At 40.5% G+C, this 21,407-nt stretch overlaps 1 protein-coding gene across 1 annotated transcript in view; it reads left to right on the top strand.

Annotated features, from left to right (window-relative positions):
* The window catches only part of TNKS (tankyrase), a 136,818-nt gene that overhangs the window by 70,451 nt on the left and 44,960 nt on the right, over positions 1-21,407 (top strand). Inside the window, exons 5-6 of the mRNA XM_065692532.1 lie at positions 163-238; positions 21,082-21,176. Coding sequence (XP_065548604.1) covers positions 163-238; positions 21,082-21,176 — 171 coding nt within the window. The remainder of the gene's footprint in view (positions 1-162; positions 239-21,081; positions 21,177-21,407) is intronic.

Raw genomic sequence — 21,407 nt, 5'->3', positions numbered from 1 at the left:
AATGTTCCGAAGATCCTTTAGCCATCAGCCATTCTCCCTGGCAGAGTACAGATTTCAGTATGCTGTCTTCAATATCCAGCTCCTTAGCAAATGTTTTGCAAAGAGCTCTGTTTGGGTTTTTTCGCCCTCCCCTTCCCGTAATCATCTCCTCTCCGTTTACAGGAGTGGTAATGAAGAAAAACTGATGGCTTTATTGACTCCGTTAAATGTGAACTGCCATGCAAGTGATGGGCGTAAGGTAAGTTAATACCTGCTTTATATTTCTGTTATTCAAAGAGGGCCAATTTAACCATACTAGGAACCAGAGATGTGTAAGCTAAGAGAGTGTATGGGGAGGAAAACCAGTGATGTCTTTTCACCATAAAATTAAATGCTGTTGTACTTGTCGCTGGCAGTTTTGACAGATCAACAGTCAGCAGACACAGATTTGAGTGAATCTTTCAAATGTCAGACCCTGCATATTTACAAAGTGAAACCTTAAGACCTTGTATAAGAAAAACAAAATGTACTCTTGCAGATGAATAAAATAACTAAGGAAGGGAAGTTGTCACTTGTATTTGAACATTGTCTAGGTGCGGTGGTTGGTATTCGGCTTAGCACCTAATACCCTACCATACAGACTGGCACTGTATTGGTATGCTTAACACCTTTTGCATTTTCTTAAATTTGACGCTGTTGTTTTGACTTTCTCTGGCAGGGATGTTTGAATGAGTTAAATTAAGGATTAGGCTGAAACTGGAGGAGGGAAGAACATACGGAGTGAGAAGTAGATCCTGTGATTTTGACTTAGTCACGGAGACGATGGTCTGTCTAGACTGTTGGGTGTACAAACGCTGGTTATTTTTATTTTTTTTTAGCCATGTACCAGAATGTTCTTAATCTGCATCTCTTAACAACTGTCTCTCACGTGTAGCAGTGCATCTCACTCTTGGAGAAAAAAGCATGGGAGTGTTTTCCTTCATAGTTTTCTTTATTTGGGGTGGAATCTGTTGGAGCATAATATAAGCCTGTGCTCATGCTGGAGCTGCTGTGGAACAGCCCAGTTTCACTGAAATCAATGAAGATAGGCCAGTTCATGTTGCGTTTTCATTAAAAAACATGTCATTGCTGATTATATATCCAAAAGAATGCAGCTCCATGTGAAAACATTCCTATTCTTAATACGCATTTTTGTTTTCTTAATTGTAAGGGATATGATGCCTATTACGTGAACGGAAGCCATTTTTTTGCTTGTTTACATTTATCACTGACTGAAAGTTTATGACTATTCCAGCATTTTAAAACAATTAATTTTATAATCTGAGGACAGGCAAATGAGCAAGGGCTGTTAGTTCAGCTGTGTCAGATCTGATCTCCCCATATTGTAGAACTAAAAATGTTGCCCGTAGTTCTTTATTTCCATCTTTGTCTTTTTTTTTTTTTTTTCCAGGACTTTACCATTCAAATGAGATTGTATTTAGGTATTAATAGTGCACTGTGTTGTAATTAAGCATGGTGGTATACAGCAATGCTGTACTGAGTAATTGAGTCCCCATCGCTATTGATTTAAGGCCAAAGGCAGATGTGCGATTTCTGTTAATATAGACGGGAATAAGCTCTTGCAGGTGTGTTATCTGGAATCTTTATTACTCTGAAATGCAAATAAAAAAAATAAAAAGCTTTTAAAATTTACGTTAAGACAGTAGAAAATATTTATGTATTATTACAACCTCTGCATTAAAAATATTGTGCCTGAAGGTCAGAAGCTAAAGCTAATCAATGTGGACACTTTGGTATTTGCGTGTGTGTGTTTGGTTGTTGGTAAATGAGCTCCTTTTAAGATGACTTGCCATTGATATTAATTAGCTTCTTTTAATGATGTCTTCCAGATACTATTTCAACTGTTTTTCCCCACCATATATGAACAGACTCTTTATTGAAGTAAATCTCCGTAGCAAGTGTGCTACGTAACTGTGAAGTATGTGTAAGGCAAAGCTTTCAGGTCCTGTTTTCCAAGATCACTCTGGGTTTAATCATTCTAAGCTGTGCTGCAAGTTAAATGAGCTTTTCAGCCTACAGCACAGCGTTCTTGTAAATGAAGTCTCTGCTGGTGTAGCTGCCTCCAGCTGACCTGTGCTGATTTTCCTTTTTGGAAGTTGTTTCTTGCATTCCTTGATGCTTTTTGTAGTTATTTTTTTACAGATCCCTTGAGTTTTTAAGCCTCAAGCTTCTCACAGCTTAAGGCTACAGACCTGATGTAGCTGCCTGGCCAGAAGTGCAGACTCTGCGGAGTGGCCAGAGATTCTGAGCAGCATGCTTACTGTGTTGTATGGACACATCCATAAACTCTTGTGTACATGCTTCTACAGTTTGTGCATTCCTTCAGATTTGCATGCTTTTGGGATGTCCAGCACTACTCTGATAAGGGAAATGTTTAGCTTTGTAGGTGAGGAAATTGAGTCCTAGTACGAAGTGGGTGATTTATTTTTTCTGTGTAACAGGTGGTGGTTCTGTCTTTTCGTACTTTGGGGTGTGACTTCCCAGAATTTGCTATTTAATACCCATTGCACTGGAAGTGAATATCAGAATAGTCAGGATATATACAATACTGCTTATTTTGTTGCTGTATGAAGTTTACCCCTACCCCAGATCTCTTCTTTGTCCCAACTATACCAAAAATTGGTGGTGATGGATTTCCCAAACACCCCATCTTGTGCTTCATAAAATGGATAAAAGAGGTGGAAAACTCTGAGAGTAGCTCACTGGTTTGAAACCAGCTCAGGTTAGAAATAACAAAGAATTACCGCATTCTGTGTGCTGGTTGTAGCCTTTTGAAAAGTATTAATAGCCAGAGTCTAATTCCTACTGGACTGGAGTCCATGCTGCTAAAACATTACAGCTGGTGCTGATAACCATTGCTCCATCTGTTTGTTTAGCATAGAGGTCAAAGACTGAATAGGAGTGAAAACTGAACTTGCTTCTTCCCCTCCAAGTCAAGGTTAGATTATGAGCACTGTAGAAATGTTCACATTACTGAAGCTTTTCAGCTGTTCCTGAAGAGGGATTCATTCTCTGTTGCTACTCTTGCAGTTATTTTCTGGAGTGAAAAATGAAGGACTCTGTGCAAAAGAGAAAGCAATTTTATACATCAGCTAAAGCATTCCTGCATTCGAAGGACTTAGGTAATTCATGGGGTTTTGTTTTGATGACCAAGGAAAATCAGCAATAATACTGTGAGGAAACAACTGTTTCATTGAGCTAGGTAATGGTTGATTTAATAGTAAGTGTTAGCTATGTGCCTGTTGAATATAGATGAGGGCACAAATAATAGCGCAGAAGTACACAGCTGTGTGGTACAGAGCTATATGGTGCAGTGTGTGCAAATGAGTGTTATGCAAGGCTCAAATTTCACAAGAGTTATTAGGGTTGTTTTGAAACTGGCCTATTTGCTTTTTAGAAAGCAGTGTGTGAGCTGAAATACAGTAGTCATTTTTCATGCCAGTTAGCCTTGTTTTGATTTTTTTCCATCAGGAGACTGAAAATCACAGAATTTTTAGGATGTGGTGGTGTGTGTAACAATTTGTGCGTTACATCGCTTCTGTTTAGATTGCTTTGCAAAGTATTTGCTCTGTCAAAACAGAACTCACACAAAATGCAAAGCCTATTCCCAAAGACTGAAATTTCACTGTGTCTAGCTTCTGTGCTCTGCCAGACCTTTTGGTCTTCATGTGATCTGTAGAAGGAATGACTTCTAGAAGACATGTTATAGTACTGAAGTTAACACATGATGCTGAACTTTTACACTGTTAAAAGCTACACCACCTACTTACATGTCTGTGTCTATGTGAAGGTATGTGGGCTCTGGAGACTTGCTTTACAGCCCCCGTTGTTTTCCCTCAAATGTGTTTTGTTTTTCTTCTGGGGATGTCTTTTTCAAGAGTCAGTTGTGGGCGAATTTTCAAAAGATGTGTTTGACTATTTTAAAACAACGGGTTCCATCCTGTCTGCTTCCGGAAGCTAAGGCTGTATTATTTTGTCATGGGGACTGGATTTCTGACTTGTTACCAGCCACAGTTTACCTAATCCAATAGTTAGTGGCAGGAGACAGATTTAAAATAGAGTGTATCATGGTTGCAGGTGGAGTTGAAGCTGTTGGCTCTCTCATTTCCTTTGGAAAGCCGTTTCAGGAAGAAACTCTTGTTACCTCCATTTTTAAAATACAGAAGTATCTGAGCTAATAAGAAAGCATTGGTTTTAGCAATTCAGATGAGAACTCTTCCCTACAAGGCAGACTTCCCACATCACTTCTTGAGAGCTTTCCAAAGTGAACTGCATCCAACTGACATGGTAACTGTTAGCAATGGGAGGTTGGATTTTTGCTGGTGTATAATATCCTACTCCTGTATGCATGCTCAGATATTGCTGGCACTAAAATACTCAGGTGTCACTTGAATAAAACCTTCCCGTTGTGTAAGGGAACCCAGCTTCTCTAGTCAGGAGTTACTCAAACAGTTTTTATGCTTTTCTGAAGGTTCATATCTCTTGAAGTAGAGCAGATAGCTGAGATTTTGAGCTCTTTGGAGCACAGAACAATTTCTTTTCTGTAAAATAAAATGCGTGATTCATATACATCCGGCATATTTTCCATTGATCTGTTGCAGGTGCATTTTGTATTTACATTTTATATGAATCACATGAAAAGCAGAGAATGCCATGGCATTACCTGTGAACAGCTTAGTCCCAGGTATTTGTTCAGCATGAGGCAGGAATTGCTACCAGAAGGCAGCACAGGATGCAGTTCCTCCACAGCTACATTATTTTCTTTCTTGCACCTTCCCTCCCTGCCTTGCTTCTTAGAAACTAGAAATGCAGAAAACTCTGCAGCAAGTGAACTAGAGAACCTGCAAACAATGCATTTCCAGTGATGATGAGGCAGTGATCCCATGGGGGAAAAGAAAGAAAGGCAATTATTTATTACAAGGCCATTCCTAGTGCGCATGTGGCCCTACTCCATTTAATTTCACTGGAGTCTTCTGGCTCCTAGTGTCCCTTTCTTTGTTTATTCCCAGTTTTCAGTCCTTAACAGCTCCCACTACAAGTCCCTAATACTTGTTAGTGTGCCTCTCCAGTGTTGATGTTGTTTTGCTTTTCCAAACCAGATGTAGACAACCCTGGAGCCAGAATACCAGTAGCAAGCCTTTGCGTTAAACTCTGAGTCATAGGAGATGTACTTGCCTCTTGGGTTTGATTGAGGCTGTTTATTCAGCCCATTCCTTCCTCCCATACAGACATTCATTTTTCTTGTGCACAGCATCATCCAGGGTCATGGGTGCAGGGTATAGATGTAAGATGTACTCCGAGAAGGTCTGCAATGCAGTGCTGAGTACCAGCATCCTTGGCCTGAAGCAACCACTGCACAAGATCTTGCAGGTGTGTGTTCTGTGGAGAGAATGGAGTGCCCCCTCAGCTCCTGCTATTGAGACATCTCTGAGACCAAACAACAGTCTGTCTTATGGGGTTGTAGAGTCCTTTTCTTGCTTCCTCTGCTGCTTTCTCTGTTGAGAGATCAGCCTTGATCAGCATGTAAACAAAGGACTGATAAATAGAATTTGAATTCTAACAATATCAGGTGAGTTACGTCTCCTCTTACCAGGGAGTCTCCAGTTTGCTGTTGGTAAATAGATTTGTCAGCCCTTCTTCCCAAATTCTGGTTATTCTTGACTGTTCTAATGAAAAATCCTGCAGTTCTAAAGAAAATTGGTTTGCCTTCCAGTTTCTGAGCCTGGATGGAACAACTGATCCATGTTTTCACAAACTTTTTCTTTACCATTATTGAATGTATAGACTTGACCAGAGCTTTAGATCCTCTTAGAACCATCTAAGGCTCTAGGAGCTGCAGGATTGAATTAAAATGCCATGTATTGTAAGACTTGTGAACAAATTGTGTGCTAGTGACACTGTAAACCTTTACAGTTGTGTGTGTTTTTCTTGTGCTACAGTAATAAAAATAAAAACTAATAAACCTATAATACTAATAAACTTATAGATCTGTTCTATAAATTTATGGTGTGCAGATTATGTTCAGGTGAGTATGGAACATCTTTTGGAAAAAAAATTTCCCGTACATAAAGAGCATTGTTTAATATAAATAAATATTGTGAAAATTAGCACTTTTTTGTAGACAAAAGCTGCCTATTTGAGCTGAAGACTTAGAATCATGGAACAGTTTGAGCTGGAAGGGACGATTAAAGGTCATGTGGTCCAACCCCCCTGCAGTGAACACGGACATCTTCAACTAGATCAGGTTGCTGGGAACCACATCCAGCCTGACCTTGAATGTTTCCAGGGATGGGGCATCCACTCCCTCTGTGGGAAACCTGCGCCAGTGTTTTACTGTAAAAAATTTCTTCTTCACATCCAGCCTGAATCTCCTGTTTTAGTTTAAAACCATCACCCATCATCCTGTCGCAGCAGGCCCCGCTAAAGTCTCTCCCCATCTTTAAGAGGCCCTTCTAAGAGCTGAAAGGCTGCTCCATGGTCAGCCTGGAGCCTTCTCCAACTGAACAACCCCAACTCTCTCAGCTTTTCCTCATAGGAGAGGCTTGTGAGCAGATACCTGGTGCAAGGCATTTTGTCATACCCAAGGGTATGTTGAAATCTCTGCGTATGCTCTATACATGTCACATGTGATATATTATTTACAGTTTATCTTCCCCAAAATTTAATGAGCTTTTTCTGCTGGTATATGTTGTTTGTAGATATATCAAGAGTCTCTAGTCTCAAGGCTTATCTACAACAGAAAAATAACTTGCGCAGAGGAGAAGAGCAAAGGAGTTACGCATTAAAACCAGATTAACGATTGACCGTGTGTATTCTTGGTTCAGAACAAGTGCTTTCTCCTTGATGAGTCTAATAAAATTAAGAATTTAAAAATATAAAAAAAATATTCCTAATGTGTTTTTATTTCAAAAAAAGACAACTCCACATGGAGTAAATACAAAAACGTTATTCCAGAATAAGTGGGTAGACAGGCCCCTGCTGAATCTGCTCATTTGTTGCTTACTAGCATAAAATGTCAGTCTGGTTGTAATGAAGTGCTGTGAAACCACATCTGTGGATGGGAAACGTGCAGACTTTTGGCCCTTTACTTGTGGTCCTGCAAAGATGAGCCAGAAGTTTTATGATGCACAATTGCAACTTTTTGGAACTGCAGTTACTGAAACAAATGATAGTAATATACTCTCCTAGCTCATGTTTGCTAGTAAAAGATTTGCCCTGGATGATGGCTTCTAGTCACTGTAGTCTTTGTTGACACTAATCTTGAATGTGTCTTGAAATGCATACGTATCAAAGGTACATCCAGGCGTGTGAGCGTGTATATTGAGACGCATACATAAAAAGATAAAAGTATATAGGTGTATATATGTTCCTATATATTGACTCAGATATGTTTTTATACAGTTTTATGTATACCTAGCTGTGTGTCTTTATTTATGTGTGTGTGTTTATGTGTGTGTATCTCAAAGACATAGCAAGGTAATATGCTTGCCTTAGGGGAAGATAAGAGCCAGCACTCCTCTATTTCTGCAAGCATATTTTCTGGGGATTGAGGGAGGATGGAGAGCACATCTATTTCTGTTTAAAACAAAAATGTTATTCTGAGAGTTTATTTTACGAAAACTTTCAGATTTAAGATCCTTATTATTTACTATATTCAATGACTGCTGTGTTTTGCAAGTGCTACAATTGTTTGTGCTGCTTCTGCAGCCTTACCAGTGACCTGTATTGGTATGGGCATGTACACAGACATGGGAGACTTTCTCATCGTATGCCAGCTGCTCCATGGCAACTGACTTACATATGCTGTTATCCCACCTCAGGTACAAAGTCAGTCACAGTATCTGAATGGAGAAGGGCAGCTGGGGGTTGGACTCTGCTCTGATCGCCAGAGCTCACTTCCAACCTCAGTTTTCTGCAATACCGTGATGCCCCACAGTAATACATATTTGTATGATCCACGTTCCCAACTTTCATTTGGATGAAGAGCTTCACAGCCTTAGAGCCTATCTCTATGTATGCTATAATTAGGAGGGCTGATGGAGGGAAGAAAATAAAGTCCTTCTCTTAGTGAATTGTGCCTCAGTGGTGAAGTAAGTACTGTAGATCAGATGCAGACATTTTTGTAGTCTCTTCAGTTATAGCTATACTCCGTAACTGGGTTAAATGTTTAAAATCAAAGTCTGCACGCAAAACTAAGGGTCCTTCCTGATTTAGATAATAGAGCCCTATGAAAAGGTGACCTTTTCAGTGCCACAAAAAGGTGACAAAGCAAATGCCGTAATGTTCATTATGTGCCTGGGGCAGAAATGGCCAATGCAGTGCACACATAAAAGGAACATTCCAAAATTGCCACATTTGTATTTTTGCCTTTAAACACATTTTGTTCAAAAAGATAGTTCTTGGTATTCTTGCATGTCAGAAATAGTGACAGCTTATGCTCTTTCTTATGCTATGATCTCATCTTAATTCATCAGCCAAGCATGATTGAAGTGGATAACACAAGAATCCCACCTCTGACTTTGTAGCGTATAGATGACCTGGCTTAATTTCTCTCTGTGGTGTTGCTTAAGCCTCTCTATAGCTAAAGATGATACCTTTTGAAAAAAGTGTTAAACTTTCTCTAAGTTTCTGTTATGAGATCTTAAATATTTTCCCAAAACAGTTTCAGTGAGTATCTCTTCACCTGGTTCTGTTTTCTGCAGAGATTTGTAAGTTGATTCTGTCATGTCCACAGATAGAAATTGTGACTTGAGGGACTGGAAAGAAATTGTTTACACTGCAGTCATTCTCTCTGCACTGTTCTCTAAAAATCAGGAAATCTCATTTGTTAGGTCTTAGTCAATGGGCTCTTCATGAAACCATCAAATATGTTTAAGGTGTGGAGTTTTTTTATACCCAGACTGTTTCCCCGTGATGTTCAGCTTCCTACAGGGACACCTTCTTGCATTACGCCGTTATCCATCTACTGTCAAGACAAAACAAGTCAAACTGGCAGACTGGGGCAGAGCTGACATTTAATGTTTTATGCATACTAACTAAATGCTGTGGTCTGGATTTGGCTCTATCAGCTCACTGAGCATCCAGAAGTCGAGAACTGATGATGTTTCTTCTACTGCACTCTTGAGAGTCCTTTCCTTCACAGAGCTTGCTGAGGTTATGTCTGAGATGAAATGTGGCAGCTGAGTCCATGGGCTGTATACGTTTGATTTCTGTCTGTGGTTGACTACAGTGAATACTGTAGGTGCCGTTTCTATCCTTGGTGTGGCTTCCATCTCGAAATCCATGCATGTGAGCGTGAGAGGTACTGAGAAGTAAACTGTTCTGCTTTCTTGTCGCTTTTCACTTTTGAATATGGTGTTTGCGTACTTTGTGGCCTCTCTCTCTTGTTACACCTATTATTTAGTTGCACACTGTTTCCTATTTTGCATGCTATCATGAAAGTGTCTCAAGACCTACCAAAACCATTGGTGAAGATTCAGTTAAGAATCTGTTGAATATGTGTGTAAATTGTTATCAGTTGGATTACCCTTATGCATGTGCTCATTGACTGCTTCAGAAAACTCCCAAGAGTTTTAGAGGTGGAACTAACCTTAACTCTATTTGTCTTTTCCCAAGCAGAACATTTTTATCCATGTGCCCACTAATTCTAGCTGTTGCTATATTGTATTCTTCCTGGTACAGACAACAAAATCACAGGCCATTAGTTCCCCAAAACGTATTTCAATGATTGGTTTGCAACTTCCAGTTCTTCATGTACCAGAATAATCTTAAGTGAAGGTCACATACCACAAGTAGTTTACCTTTTTCATTTTCCAGTGGTCTCTTGGGTGAATGCAGTCCAGTCTTGGCAGTTTGATGTTCATTTTGGTGATTGGTTTCATTACTTCTTTTACACATAATTTAGTGTCAGATAGATCCTTTGCCAAGCTTCACCATGCTCATAAACAGGCCAGTGCTCACTTGCCAGGGCCTTGGTATGTGAATTACGTGTTTCTTCTAAGATATATACCATGACAAGTGTTTCTTTAGTTGCGCCATGGTGATTTCTTACCTGCAAGAGCTCTGTTTCTAGTGTCACCTTGTGCCACTGGACTGTCTGGTGGATTTTGTGCTCCTGACAGCTTGGAAGAGGGATTTATGGCTAGTTTCACTTCTTCTTGCTAGTCACTGATAAACTAGTTTGGCCTGCCTAGTTGTATTTTTACTTCTAATCTGCTGGAGTTCGTGGTCCTTGTGTTTTTATTCAGCTTGTAAATCCAGCTGTTTGAATAATGTCTTCCTAAACCTAGTAATCTCTTTTAGTTTGCTGTTAGTCACACTGGCTTCTTTCATTTTATCAAGCTCTTCTTAATAGAAGGTATGCGTTAGCACAGCATTTCCCGTATTGTCCCCGTTAGAAGTCTATGCTCTCTGTAAGGAGATAATTCTCTTAGCTACCACTTCTAGCTTATTGTTAAAAAACTTCCCAATTTTTTTCCACAGCTGCTGCTGGATCATTTTAGTGAGCATTTCCCCTGTAGATAAGTTCAATCTAAGTATGTTATAGTCATTGTTAAAGGGTGACTTTTACTGCCCTTCTGTTTTCTGTCCTTGCTGCCTCTGATTTCTCTCAGCACATCAGTTATCACTTGCCAGTACAACCCCATCATTGGCTTCACAGGTTGCATGGGTAATGTAGAGTGATCAGTTTAGTTCAAAACAAAAAGAAATACAAATACATGCAGGGAGAGGTGTATTTACATAACCATTTTTAAAATTGTGTGAGTTGAGGGAGCAGGCAGCAGATGAACAATAAAAGGGAAGGAAAATGCCAAAATAGGGCATTATAATTGATGATGGATATGTCACTGATGAGCAAGAAAATTGAGGTTATTTGATTAGTATTTTCTAAGTAATACAATACATTTCTACTTAGGAAAGAGACTTATTTCTTACAGATGAAATTCCTTAGAATATTCATATCCTAATAACCATAACTTTTCAATTTTCAATCGTACTAAAAGGAAGTACAAGATAAATTTTCTGCCTTTTTCTCTCTATTTTGTAAGGCTCTTCAAAGGAACAGCCAAGTCTACTTGACTGGACTATAAAGGCATTAAATTCTAAAATTTGCAAATTATCACTGTGATGCAATAAGAACATTTTAATACCTTTAATTTTGTGAATTATTGTATACTTTTGGGTTAATTTAATTCCAAATTGAAAGGCGTAAGTATTTATTTCACACTGAGCACTGGAGCTGAAAATGCAATCAATTTGCAAGTTTTGTTCGTAATGGAGTTCGTTCTGACCCCGCTCTCAATATAATGAGCAAAGTGCTGGTTTGAATGTCATGTTAACAGAAGGACAGTCTGTATATTCTGAGAAGCTTTTGATCTTTCTTAATAATATGAAAATCTTATGAACTGAAGCCTGGAAAGTTTCTAGTTGGAAGGGGAAGGAGGAGAAGCAAAATAAATACATAACGGTGGAGTGGGAGAAGAGGTAAAAGTAGTAAATATGAGAAGAAAAGGGAATAACAGATTGTTAGTTGACTGTAGTAGGAAAAAGGTTTTGATAGCAGGTGGAGAAGAAGAGACTGAAACAGCAAAAGCCAGCAGAGTTTTTGTTCTCTGGTGTTCCAGCATGCATCCTCTTCAGATTGTTTTAATGTATGCAGGCCTTCCCCAGTCATCTGCCATGGAGAGGAGTCTCTTGTTAATGCTTGTTTGTACTGCCAGAGCAACACCAAAATACTGCATTAAAAAGAGGGAACAGCAGCTTGAGCAAATAACTAAAGAATGGGATTCTGTAGCTTCTGACACTGGCTGACAGGACAGATAAAAATATGTGTATTTGTGCTGGAAGAGGGGAGAAAGTTGTCTCATCCTACTCTCCTGGAGTGATAAGCATTTGTGGCTTGCAATTCATGGGTTGAGACTTGAGCTGCAGACTGTGCTGGTTGGCACTAAGATGCTTTCAAAACCTCTGCAGAAACTTGGCTACCCATGCCCCATTGCTCAGACCAGCAGCGGTAGCATCTGTTCTTCCCCATGCACTGAACTTGAATCACAGCTTCCAGCATGTGATTTAACGAATAAAGCTCTGGCTGTTGACATGTGAAAATCCTGCATGCCAGTGTGCTCAGTCCAGCAGCCCAGATGACTAGCCCAGAGACTCTAGCTGGCAGGTGGTGCCAGCTGCTCCTTGGAGTACTAGAGGAGTTGCCAGTACTCCTTGAAGTCCGTCTGGTGACTTAATAACGTTGCAGGGGCAGTTTCTTCTTCTTACCTTTGCCTCAGCAAGTGTCCATCATGCCTCAGTGCCTCACCTCAGACTTGTCCCTTTTTGACTTACATTCCTGACAGATTCCAGGTGATGAAAAGAAGCAACAAAAATGGCCATCCTGGACACAATGATACTGTAAGTAATTCCCGTGTAGTGTTCTGCCGTATTTTTCAAGGCAGCGTACATCTCCTTTCGGTGTTAGATAACATTAACAGCATTCTCCTAAGAGAGTGGGTCTTCACCATGGTTTCATCTTCATGTATCTCAGCAAGCCACTACTCCTTCAGCTGCCAGCAACTATCACCAAAGAAACTATGTATACTCCTCTGTTTCTCTAACAGTCCATCTCAAAGTCTGTCTTCCCCTGTCACTGAGTGCTGCCAGAGATCTATTCTGTACTTCTGAATCTGGGAAAACTGCAAATGCCGCTTCATGGTAGAAGCTCCAGAATTTCTTTTTCTTATGGCAGTTCCACCCCCAGCCAGACCTTCATCATCTGCATGTAGAAACGGAAAAGATTCTTACAAGGATCAGTTTTCTGAGAATACCATGGGTTTCTGAGGGATATTGCTCACATCCCCTGTGGAACTGTTTTACCAAATGGGTGCTAGGTTAAGATATGTGCAAATAAATAAGAGTTTCAGGGGAGGGGAGAGCTGTTGCATTTAAATCCTTGTTTAGGAAGAGGTCAAGGATTGCTCGTGTTCCATTTACAGAGCCTGCTGTTTGTGAAATCCTAAGATCAGAGGTCAGTGTGGTGCTCCTATGTGAAGATTTAAGTGTCTCTCCCAGCCCTTTACCATTTTCCTCTTAGTCTCTGCTTTTAAGTCAGTCTCTGAAAATAATGGCAGCAAATTGGTATGGAGCTGTTAGGGAACTAAGCTTCCTAATTAGTATTTGAGGAGTTGAGATCACTTTTATCCCTTTGCTATACCTGCTTTTCTAGTGAATCGCATTGATCTTTGCTTTTACGGTTCAATCCAAACATGGTTGCTGCCTTCTGTCTCACAGTATCTCTTTTTCTTCTGGCCTTTTAGCTCTTTTTCTGCCAGGTAATGATGTTCTCTCAGGTTTGACTTTGTTTCCTTTTCTCTGAAGTTATCAATTTGAGTTATTTTCTTTTTAATATATATAGCCGCTGTTAAGAGAACGGTTTTCAGAGCTGTCTGCATGGGTTGAGGATGTGTCTGCCTGGTGTCAACGATGATAATCTCCATAATTTTGAAAGTCAAGTGTCATTGTCTGGAGAAACCTGCTGGGCAGGGAGACTTTTTCTTCTTCTGGGATTTAATAAGGCTTTTACATGGTTATTTTCAAACATTCATCTTAAGCCTGCCTCTGCAGATGAAACTCTTTTCTTGTGTGGTCCTGCAGTGGTTGCCCTTTGCCCTCTTCTGCTTTTGGGCATATCTTGTTTGCCTTGACATACCTACCTTCTCTGTGGTGGCACTGTTTCTGTGCTAACAGGAGGAATTCCTGGGCAGAAAAGTGAAAGCACTCATTCCCTATTCTTCCTTCTTTAACCTCTAAGAGACAAAGGCACTGTTTTTTGTCTAGCCCTGTGCAAGATGGCGCTTGTCATCTTTTCTGTCTTTCCCTACCTCAGGCATCTATGTGATGGAAAAAACTTCTCTCATAAGTCTCCTGCTTCTTCTTTGTCAGCTCTTATACCAACTTGCAGTACAACAGGGTCACCACGTTAATATGTAGAACTGATGCCAAGCCTTGTCACGCGATCTTGAGATTCAGAGGTACAGCCTGAAATTTGTATTGTCTCTCAAAGGTCAGATCTACTAGAGAAACATTTAGTAGTCAGTAGTTTCGACATTAAAGCCCTCTGAGAGGGACCAGGGACCAGATTTGAATACTCACTGGAGATCAGGAATAGAGTCCTGGCCTGTCACCCACATAAACCTTTTCCGAATGAGGGCTTATTCTGTCAGTGCATTTGCAGCCTTTGTGCTGCTCTTCCTGTGCTTTTTAACTCTCAAGCCATTTTTTTTATTTATTTTTTCTATTTTACCTGTAGTATACATTCTTATATTTTCCTTCAGTTTGTGGCCATTTGCCTTGTCTGGCGATGTCCAACACTAATCTGGAAATAACATTCCAGCTGTGATTTCTGTACAGTTGAATACAGAGAGGAACGTGCCTTCAACCTGTGACCTGCAAAGCAACGCTTTGTAGCTGGTACACATTTCTAAATACCTGCTCTCTGACCTGCTCTGGGCTTCATACCATAACCCGAGTAATGCCGTACCTGAGTACATTTCTGAAAGGTGTTCAGTTCCCAGAATCACAGAACCGTCAGGACTGGAAGTGACCTCTGGAGATTGCCCCCTCCTGCCAAGGCAAGGCCACATTGCAAGGAACAATTTCTTTTCAATGCAGTCTTCTTTTTTCTCTCCTTCTGCCAAGTGACAGAATGAAAAGGAATGCAGTGTTTCTCTCTTACTATTAATGTAGTCCTCATTTTTGCCCAGTGATGTTCTGCCCTGGCATTAATGTGTGTGTGAAATCAAACTGAGTTTGTTGTCACTGTTTTACAGCTCAAAACAGCAGATTTTTTTCAGCCCTCAAAGAGGTCACCTGACATACCAGAGCTCTAAATTAAGATACTGTGTGGCTTGCAGATTCTGAATTGGTGAGCTGTTCGTTCATTTTCCCTGCCTTAGGCTGTTAGAAAGCACTATGTGAAATTCATGATGTGATGTACTGTGCTAAGTCTGTCGTGTTCAACAATCCAATTAAGTACTGCTGGTTGTGTTCTGAAGATGAAGTAGTTAAATTACCACTGGAAACACAGTGGGGTGAGAAATATCTTCCTTTGGCATTTTGTAATCCTTGTCCTTAGGAAATGTTTTGGGTTTGTTTTGTTTTTTTTCTGGTTTGTTTTATGGTTTGGTTGGTTGGGTTGTTTTGTTTGGGGTTATGCTTGTTTGCTTGTTTTTTCCATAGGAAAAGTAGTTTTCTTTCACAGAGATGAAGCTCTTCATCCCTAGATGATCTCTTTTCATCTTCTTTATCTCTGGAGTTTGAATTTGCTGCAGCCAGCTCATCTACCATCAGCAGTCTGACATAGCTTGTTATCCTGTAGCAGCATCTATAAGTTTATCCCTAAAGCGCTATTGTTGACCATGAAATGAAATAATTCAGTACTGCTGTAAAATGACCAAGGAAGTTACCCAATTTGGATGACTGAAGTTGACAAGCTATGCGGCTGACATACAGAAGCACAGCCCCTGTCCTGCTCATTATAAAGCATCATTGTCTAGCTGAGGTTAGGGACCTTTATTTCTGTAGTACTTAGTGTGCAAGAGCATTGTAGCACTAATAGAAAGTAAAGTAATTTTGAGTTACCTGAAATATGTGTTCCTAGAGGGAATTTTTTTTTTTGTATATGATGATATGCCCATACAAACAAATGTCAGTGAGATGTGTTCCCAAGAAAGGTTACAACTGAGTCTAAAACTGAGGTGTAAGATGGGCACACTGCTTAAAATTAGAATGCAGGTTGGTATCTGAGCAGCAGAGAAAAAGCTTGATCATTTCCACAGTGGAAAAGGTCAGGAATGTCTCTTTAAGATTGTGATGTTGTTGCAAGTTGCTTTCTTACCCCATTAATCAGAATGATAAAGTGGCAACAGGAGGTATTCCACTTGCATCCAGAATATCTTCCCAATGTGCACTCGTGATTGATACAGCTCATTTTAGAGAATTCTGTAAGAGAGCAGCATCAAGCAGACAGACTGTTGCAACTGTACAGAAAGATTGTATCATATATTCTAACCAAGCCAAGAGAGAGTTGTTTGCCTGCTCAGAGGTTTTTCCTTAGTATGCCAGACTCAAGTAGTTATTTTGCCAGAAGTCAGGACATCCTTCAAACCAAACAGTTCTATGCAAAACTGTGAAGCAAGGTCTCTTCTGTGATGAGAAACCTCTATGCTCGTCCCATCATTTGGAGGAGGCGCAACACTGTTTTGAAGGGAGCTTGTAAGACAAACTGCAGAAGTTTAATGTATTACTTTTATTGCTCCTGCTCGCTACAGGCAGTGTGGTCTGATTAGAATAAAGGTTTTGTATGTCAAAAGTTAGGTGGAAATTTGCTGCATATCTGCAGTTTCCAAATTTACCAAACCTGATGATAATTGTAGACGAGGTAACAAAGTCACATACATTAAAGCCTCCATGAAACATTTTTAAATACCTGCTTTCCCCCTTCTTTTTTTTGGGGGGGGGGGGGAGGGAGCATTGTTTGTCAGCAGGGTGTTCTGTAGGACTTAACAGTAAACATACAAGTGTCCTTACATATCTGCTGCCAAGACATGTTTGTTTATGTAAGTGCCACCTTTACTGGTGTGTATCCATGTGGGGACTTTCTGAACAGGAGAGAGTAGCCATGTCAAGGCCAGAGCTGGCTCTCAAAACCAGGGTGTTGCCTCTTTATTGCATGAATGTCCTTCCTCTAGAAGATGGAATTACGTTATGATAATCTAAATTACTGTAGAGTACTGTAAATTAGATGTATGATGAGACATCATGTATGGGATAAGATTGTTGATTTTTAATAGCCTTTAGGATAGCAACGTGAGAACTAGAGAAACGCATTGATTTAGATTGTTATCAGGTAGCATTATATAGAGATTTTGGTAGCAGAAAGCAACAACAGGGAGTATTAGTTCTTAAAACCATTCCAGCAGCTGTTACTGATCACTCAAATAATGCTTCATATAAGATCCATACATAAGATCCTTCAGATGAAGATTCATAATTTGAATCTGGAAATGCAGCTTTCTTCCGAGGCTGTGGCAGCATTATTATAAGAGCTGCCGAAGTCTCTGAGCGAGATAGGAGGGGAAGTGGATGGCGCATGGAGCTAGCACTCCCATATTGCCTGTGGACAATTTGCTGAAACCAATTTTCTGGTTTGAGTAAAAGCAGCTCAGCAGCCTGCAGCTCTGGTGATTCCTCGGGGCCCCTTTTGTTTGATGCAGGTGAACAGGGGACAGCAGCTCCAAGACAGCTGGCCCTGAAGAGGGATCATCAAATCAGCTGTTGGTTGCAGAGCAGTGTGAAAATACCTCAGGCTCAATGAAAATAGTAACAAACTGCTCTGTGTACATTTTTTAATAATAAAAAATGCATCTCATACTCCCAAGCAGCACATTTTCAAAAAGGCTGCAGGCAAAAATACCTGCTTTAGTATGAATTGTAGGTGTACAGGTTGACAGCGATTGCCATCTTGTGTACAGTGATCTTCCTAGAAATGCACAGGACCTGCTTTGACTCAATTACAGCTGCCATAAAACTTTAAAATGATGTGAGCATTTCACATGAGGGTCTACTTTACTTAATAAAAGCGGAGTTGCACTCTTTTTAATTACCCTAGCAAGTAAGACGGTGTGATTGGCTTGATATCTGTGAATGTGAGTCTTTGAAAGTGCACTCTAGGGATTCTAGTTAATAAGTCTCTTGCCAGGTATTGCAACACATGGGAGGAGGGGTTAATTGATAGCTCAATTAAATCTGGTTTCTTAATATTAAGTGATTAGTTTGATATATCTTGCATATGCAGTATACAATACTGCTGTTTGTGATAGCTAGTTTCTACTGCTGCAGTATAGACAACATGTTAATTTTAAACACGAGTCTCTTTACTGCCACCATTCACTTGATTTTTATTTCTTCTTAATTTTTTTTAAGGGCTAATAATCCTAGTTAATGAGTAGTTTGGGTAGCACCACATTATCTTTTAGGTATGTAGTTTGTGTAATCAGCATACACGCTTGTAACAGCAGATTAGTATTTTCAGCTATGAAATCTGTAACATTAATGAATGCTTTTTCCCTCAAGAAAGGGAAGTAAGTCCTTAAATCATTGAGGTGAGGCCTTCCCACTTCCTCCTTCCTGAAGCATATGTAAGCACAGTGTTTATAAGAGCCTTTTAGCCAAATTGAAGAGCAGCTGGCAGGTGCTGATACACCAGGCCTGGATACAGGGGGAGCATCCCTCCAGGATCGCGGCTTCTGCGTGCCCCACACTTCTGCCCATGTGTTCAGTTGCCCTTGCCTTGCAGTCAAGTGGTCTCCCTGGCCCCCTACCTGACTGTGTCTCCAGCACTGCGTGGTCCTCCAGGTTAGACAGTTTGCAGTTGCAGAGTCAGAGCGTGCAGGCTGGTGGAGATCTCAGGCTCATCTCCAGGGATGGGTGCAGGGAGCATCAGTTATCCCCTCCTTGGAGGGGCAGCTGCAGCATGGCACACGGCTTCACTGGAGGCGCTGTGGATCAGAAGGCAAGCACAGCAAGCACAAGGTACCTGGCTGCAGCCAAGTAACTAAGTCCTGGTGTTTTGGGAAGACACGGTATTCTGTGTTCATTCGTGGGGCTGTGGTGTCTGTGTGGCCTTGCTCGCAGAGAAGGCTGTAGCTCACCTTTCTGAAAGATACAGATATAAGTTGTCTGAAGATTCACTTAATGTAATTTCTCTTGCAACTACAAGCTTGAAAGGGTGTGGGTTTCTTCTCTAATGAGGCTATTTGGCAAATGCAGATCTGAGAACCTTAGAAGTACAAAATGCACAGTCTGAGCTTGATTCACAATAGTTTTAAGTGGTGAACAAGACTCCAGGGTTGATGTATCTTTATTGAGAACATCCCTGCTAATAAAGCCTAATATGAATGCAGCATGTTGGAAGTCTGCCATTGTTGTTTTAGAAGTAGCATGCAGACAAGAATGGATGTAGCTTAATTGTAGTGAGGTTAAAGGATCCTGCAGTGGTTCAAACATTTAGGTTTTCCTCCAGTTCTGGCTTTTAGAACTTTCAATAGACTTGACTTTTCTGCAGTCCATTTCAAAGTCTTTTCAGGTTGATAAAACTGAGTTTAGTAACCAAACCAAGGCAACTGTCAGAATTAACAGTACTGAAGTATTCTGCTGTGGAAACTTGCATAGCTGCCTCCCTAGGTGAACTTGAGTTACCTGGATGTTTTTCTTAGAGATGCGCTCTGCTATCATTCTGACAGTACAAGCTATGTTCTCAAACTGATACACAGGCCACTTGGTAGGTGCCAAAGTATTTATCCTTTACTGGAGCAAAGTAGCAATAATACAGAATAGAATCATAGAATAGTTAGGGTTGGAAAGGACCTTAAGTTCATCTAGTTCCAACCCCCCTGCCATGGACAGCGACACTTCACACTAAACCATCCCACCCAAGGCTCTGTCCAACCTGGCCTTGAATACCACCAGGGATGGAGCATTCACAACTTCCCTGGGCAACCCATTCCAGTGCCTCACCACCCTAACAGGAAAGAACTTCCTCCTTATATCCAATCTAAACTTCCCCTGTTTAAGTTTTAACCCGTTACCCCTTGTCCTGTCACTACAGTCCCTAATGAAGAATCCATTCCCAGCATTCCTGTAGCCCCCCTTCAGATACTGGAAGGCTGCTATGAGGTCTCCATGCAGCCTTCTCTTCTCCAGGCTGAACAGCCCCAACTTCCTCAGCCTGTCTTCATACGGGAGGTGCTCCAGTCCCCTGATCATCCTCGTGGCCCTCCTCTGGACTTGTTCCAGCAGTTCCATGTCCTTTTTATGTTGAGGACACCACAACTGCAGACAATACTCCAAGCGAGGTCTCACAAGAGCAGAGTAAAGGGGCAAGTTATGTTCATACTAAACAAGTATTAAATTCTGGGAAATCCATGTGGTTTATGGATATATAGCACCTGCTGCTGTTTACCACAGATGAGACCATTTGTCTTGATTTTAGCTTTTTTAATCTTGATAATAGTGAAATGTGATCTGACCTGTAATACTGTATAATGGTGTTCTAATGCTGACAGTAAATCTGTACTTGGCTTAATACTGTGAGATATGCAAGTCCTCCCATGTGCTCAAGCTGGTTGGCATATGGGGTTTTTCTGTAATAAAATTGTGTAGTTTGGTTGTGTGCCACAAAATAAATTGCAGCAAAGATCCCTTTAAAATCCTCTGATTCTCAGCCTTGGGAAGGAGGAAATGGCATCACCCATTTGTATAAGAAATCAGTTCCGTCAGGCTGAGACAGCACACAAAATCCGTTTCATAATAAAAAGCTTTTAAAATAAACTTCAAGGGAAATTACCGTTGTCAGCTTCAAAAGCTGTCAGTTAAAATTCTTACAAATTAGCTGTGGAGAGAGGTGATGGTGGTGGTATTATTATGCAGCAAGATGTGTTACTGCTGAAGTCATGGATTTTGCAGGAACCTGCAAACTGCATACAGTTTGCTCCGTGTGTCTTACCACAGCACAGTACAGGGCACATATGGCTACTTGTTCGGTGCATTCCTCCTATGGGATAGATGCATTATTTCTTGTTCTGCAGCCTGCCTCTTGTGCACTTGTTACAACAAGTGAGTATGCAGGTCCTAAATCTGCTTATGAGTTAAACGCAGAAAACCCAAACCAAGATAACTGGCATTGTAAACATTAAATAACTGTAGCATTTAAAAGGGAAAAACAAAGCAAACAAAACACAGTTGGCCCATTATTTAAATGAACTTGAAATGATGAGCTTGTTATTGCCTTGGGTAATACCTGGATTCTTCCCCACCTTAAGGAACATTTGGTTTGACAACAGGAAGAGCATACATGTGCTGTGTGTTTGTTAATTTAGCTAATCACAGAAAGAAAGCATAACTTGATCCAGTGTGTAAGAGAAACAAAGAGTACTTAGATGGCAGGAAGTGCAGGAATGGCTCCCATTCTTCATCTTGTTTTCTTTTACTTTGCAGTCTACTCCTTTACATCTAGCAGCAGGCTACAACAGAGTTCGCATAGTCCAACTTCTGCTTCAGCATGGTGCAGATGTGCATGCGAAGGACAAAGGGTATGTAAAATGGAATGATTTATTATCTGTTTGCAGCAGTGGTCTTGTATTAATCAAGATGAAGAATTATTTCTATTTCACGTTGCAGCATAATCTCTAATAGCTGGCTGAGAATGTGACATTTGCTTCCAAAGTCTGAGTGTGGTTTGTCATAAACTTGTGTTAGAGCCCAAATAACAGATTAGCTGTGATTGAACTTAAGTCTCCTGTTACACCTTTAAATTTTCTTCC

This window comes from Lathamus discolor, chromosome 1, assembly GCF_037157495.1.
Source record: "Lathamus discolor isolate bLatDis1 chromosome 1, bLatDis1.hap1, whole genome shotgun sequence".
NCBI classification, from domain to species: Eukaryota; Metazoa; Chordata; class Aves; order Psittaciformes; family Psittacidae; genus Lathamus; species Lathamus discolor.
Note: the sequence above shows the minus strand (reverse complement) of the source record. Positions and strands in the feature narration are given on the sequence as shown.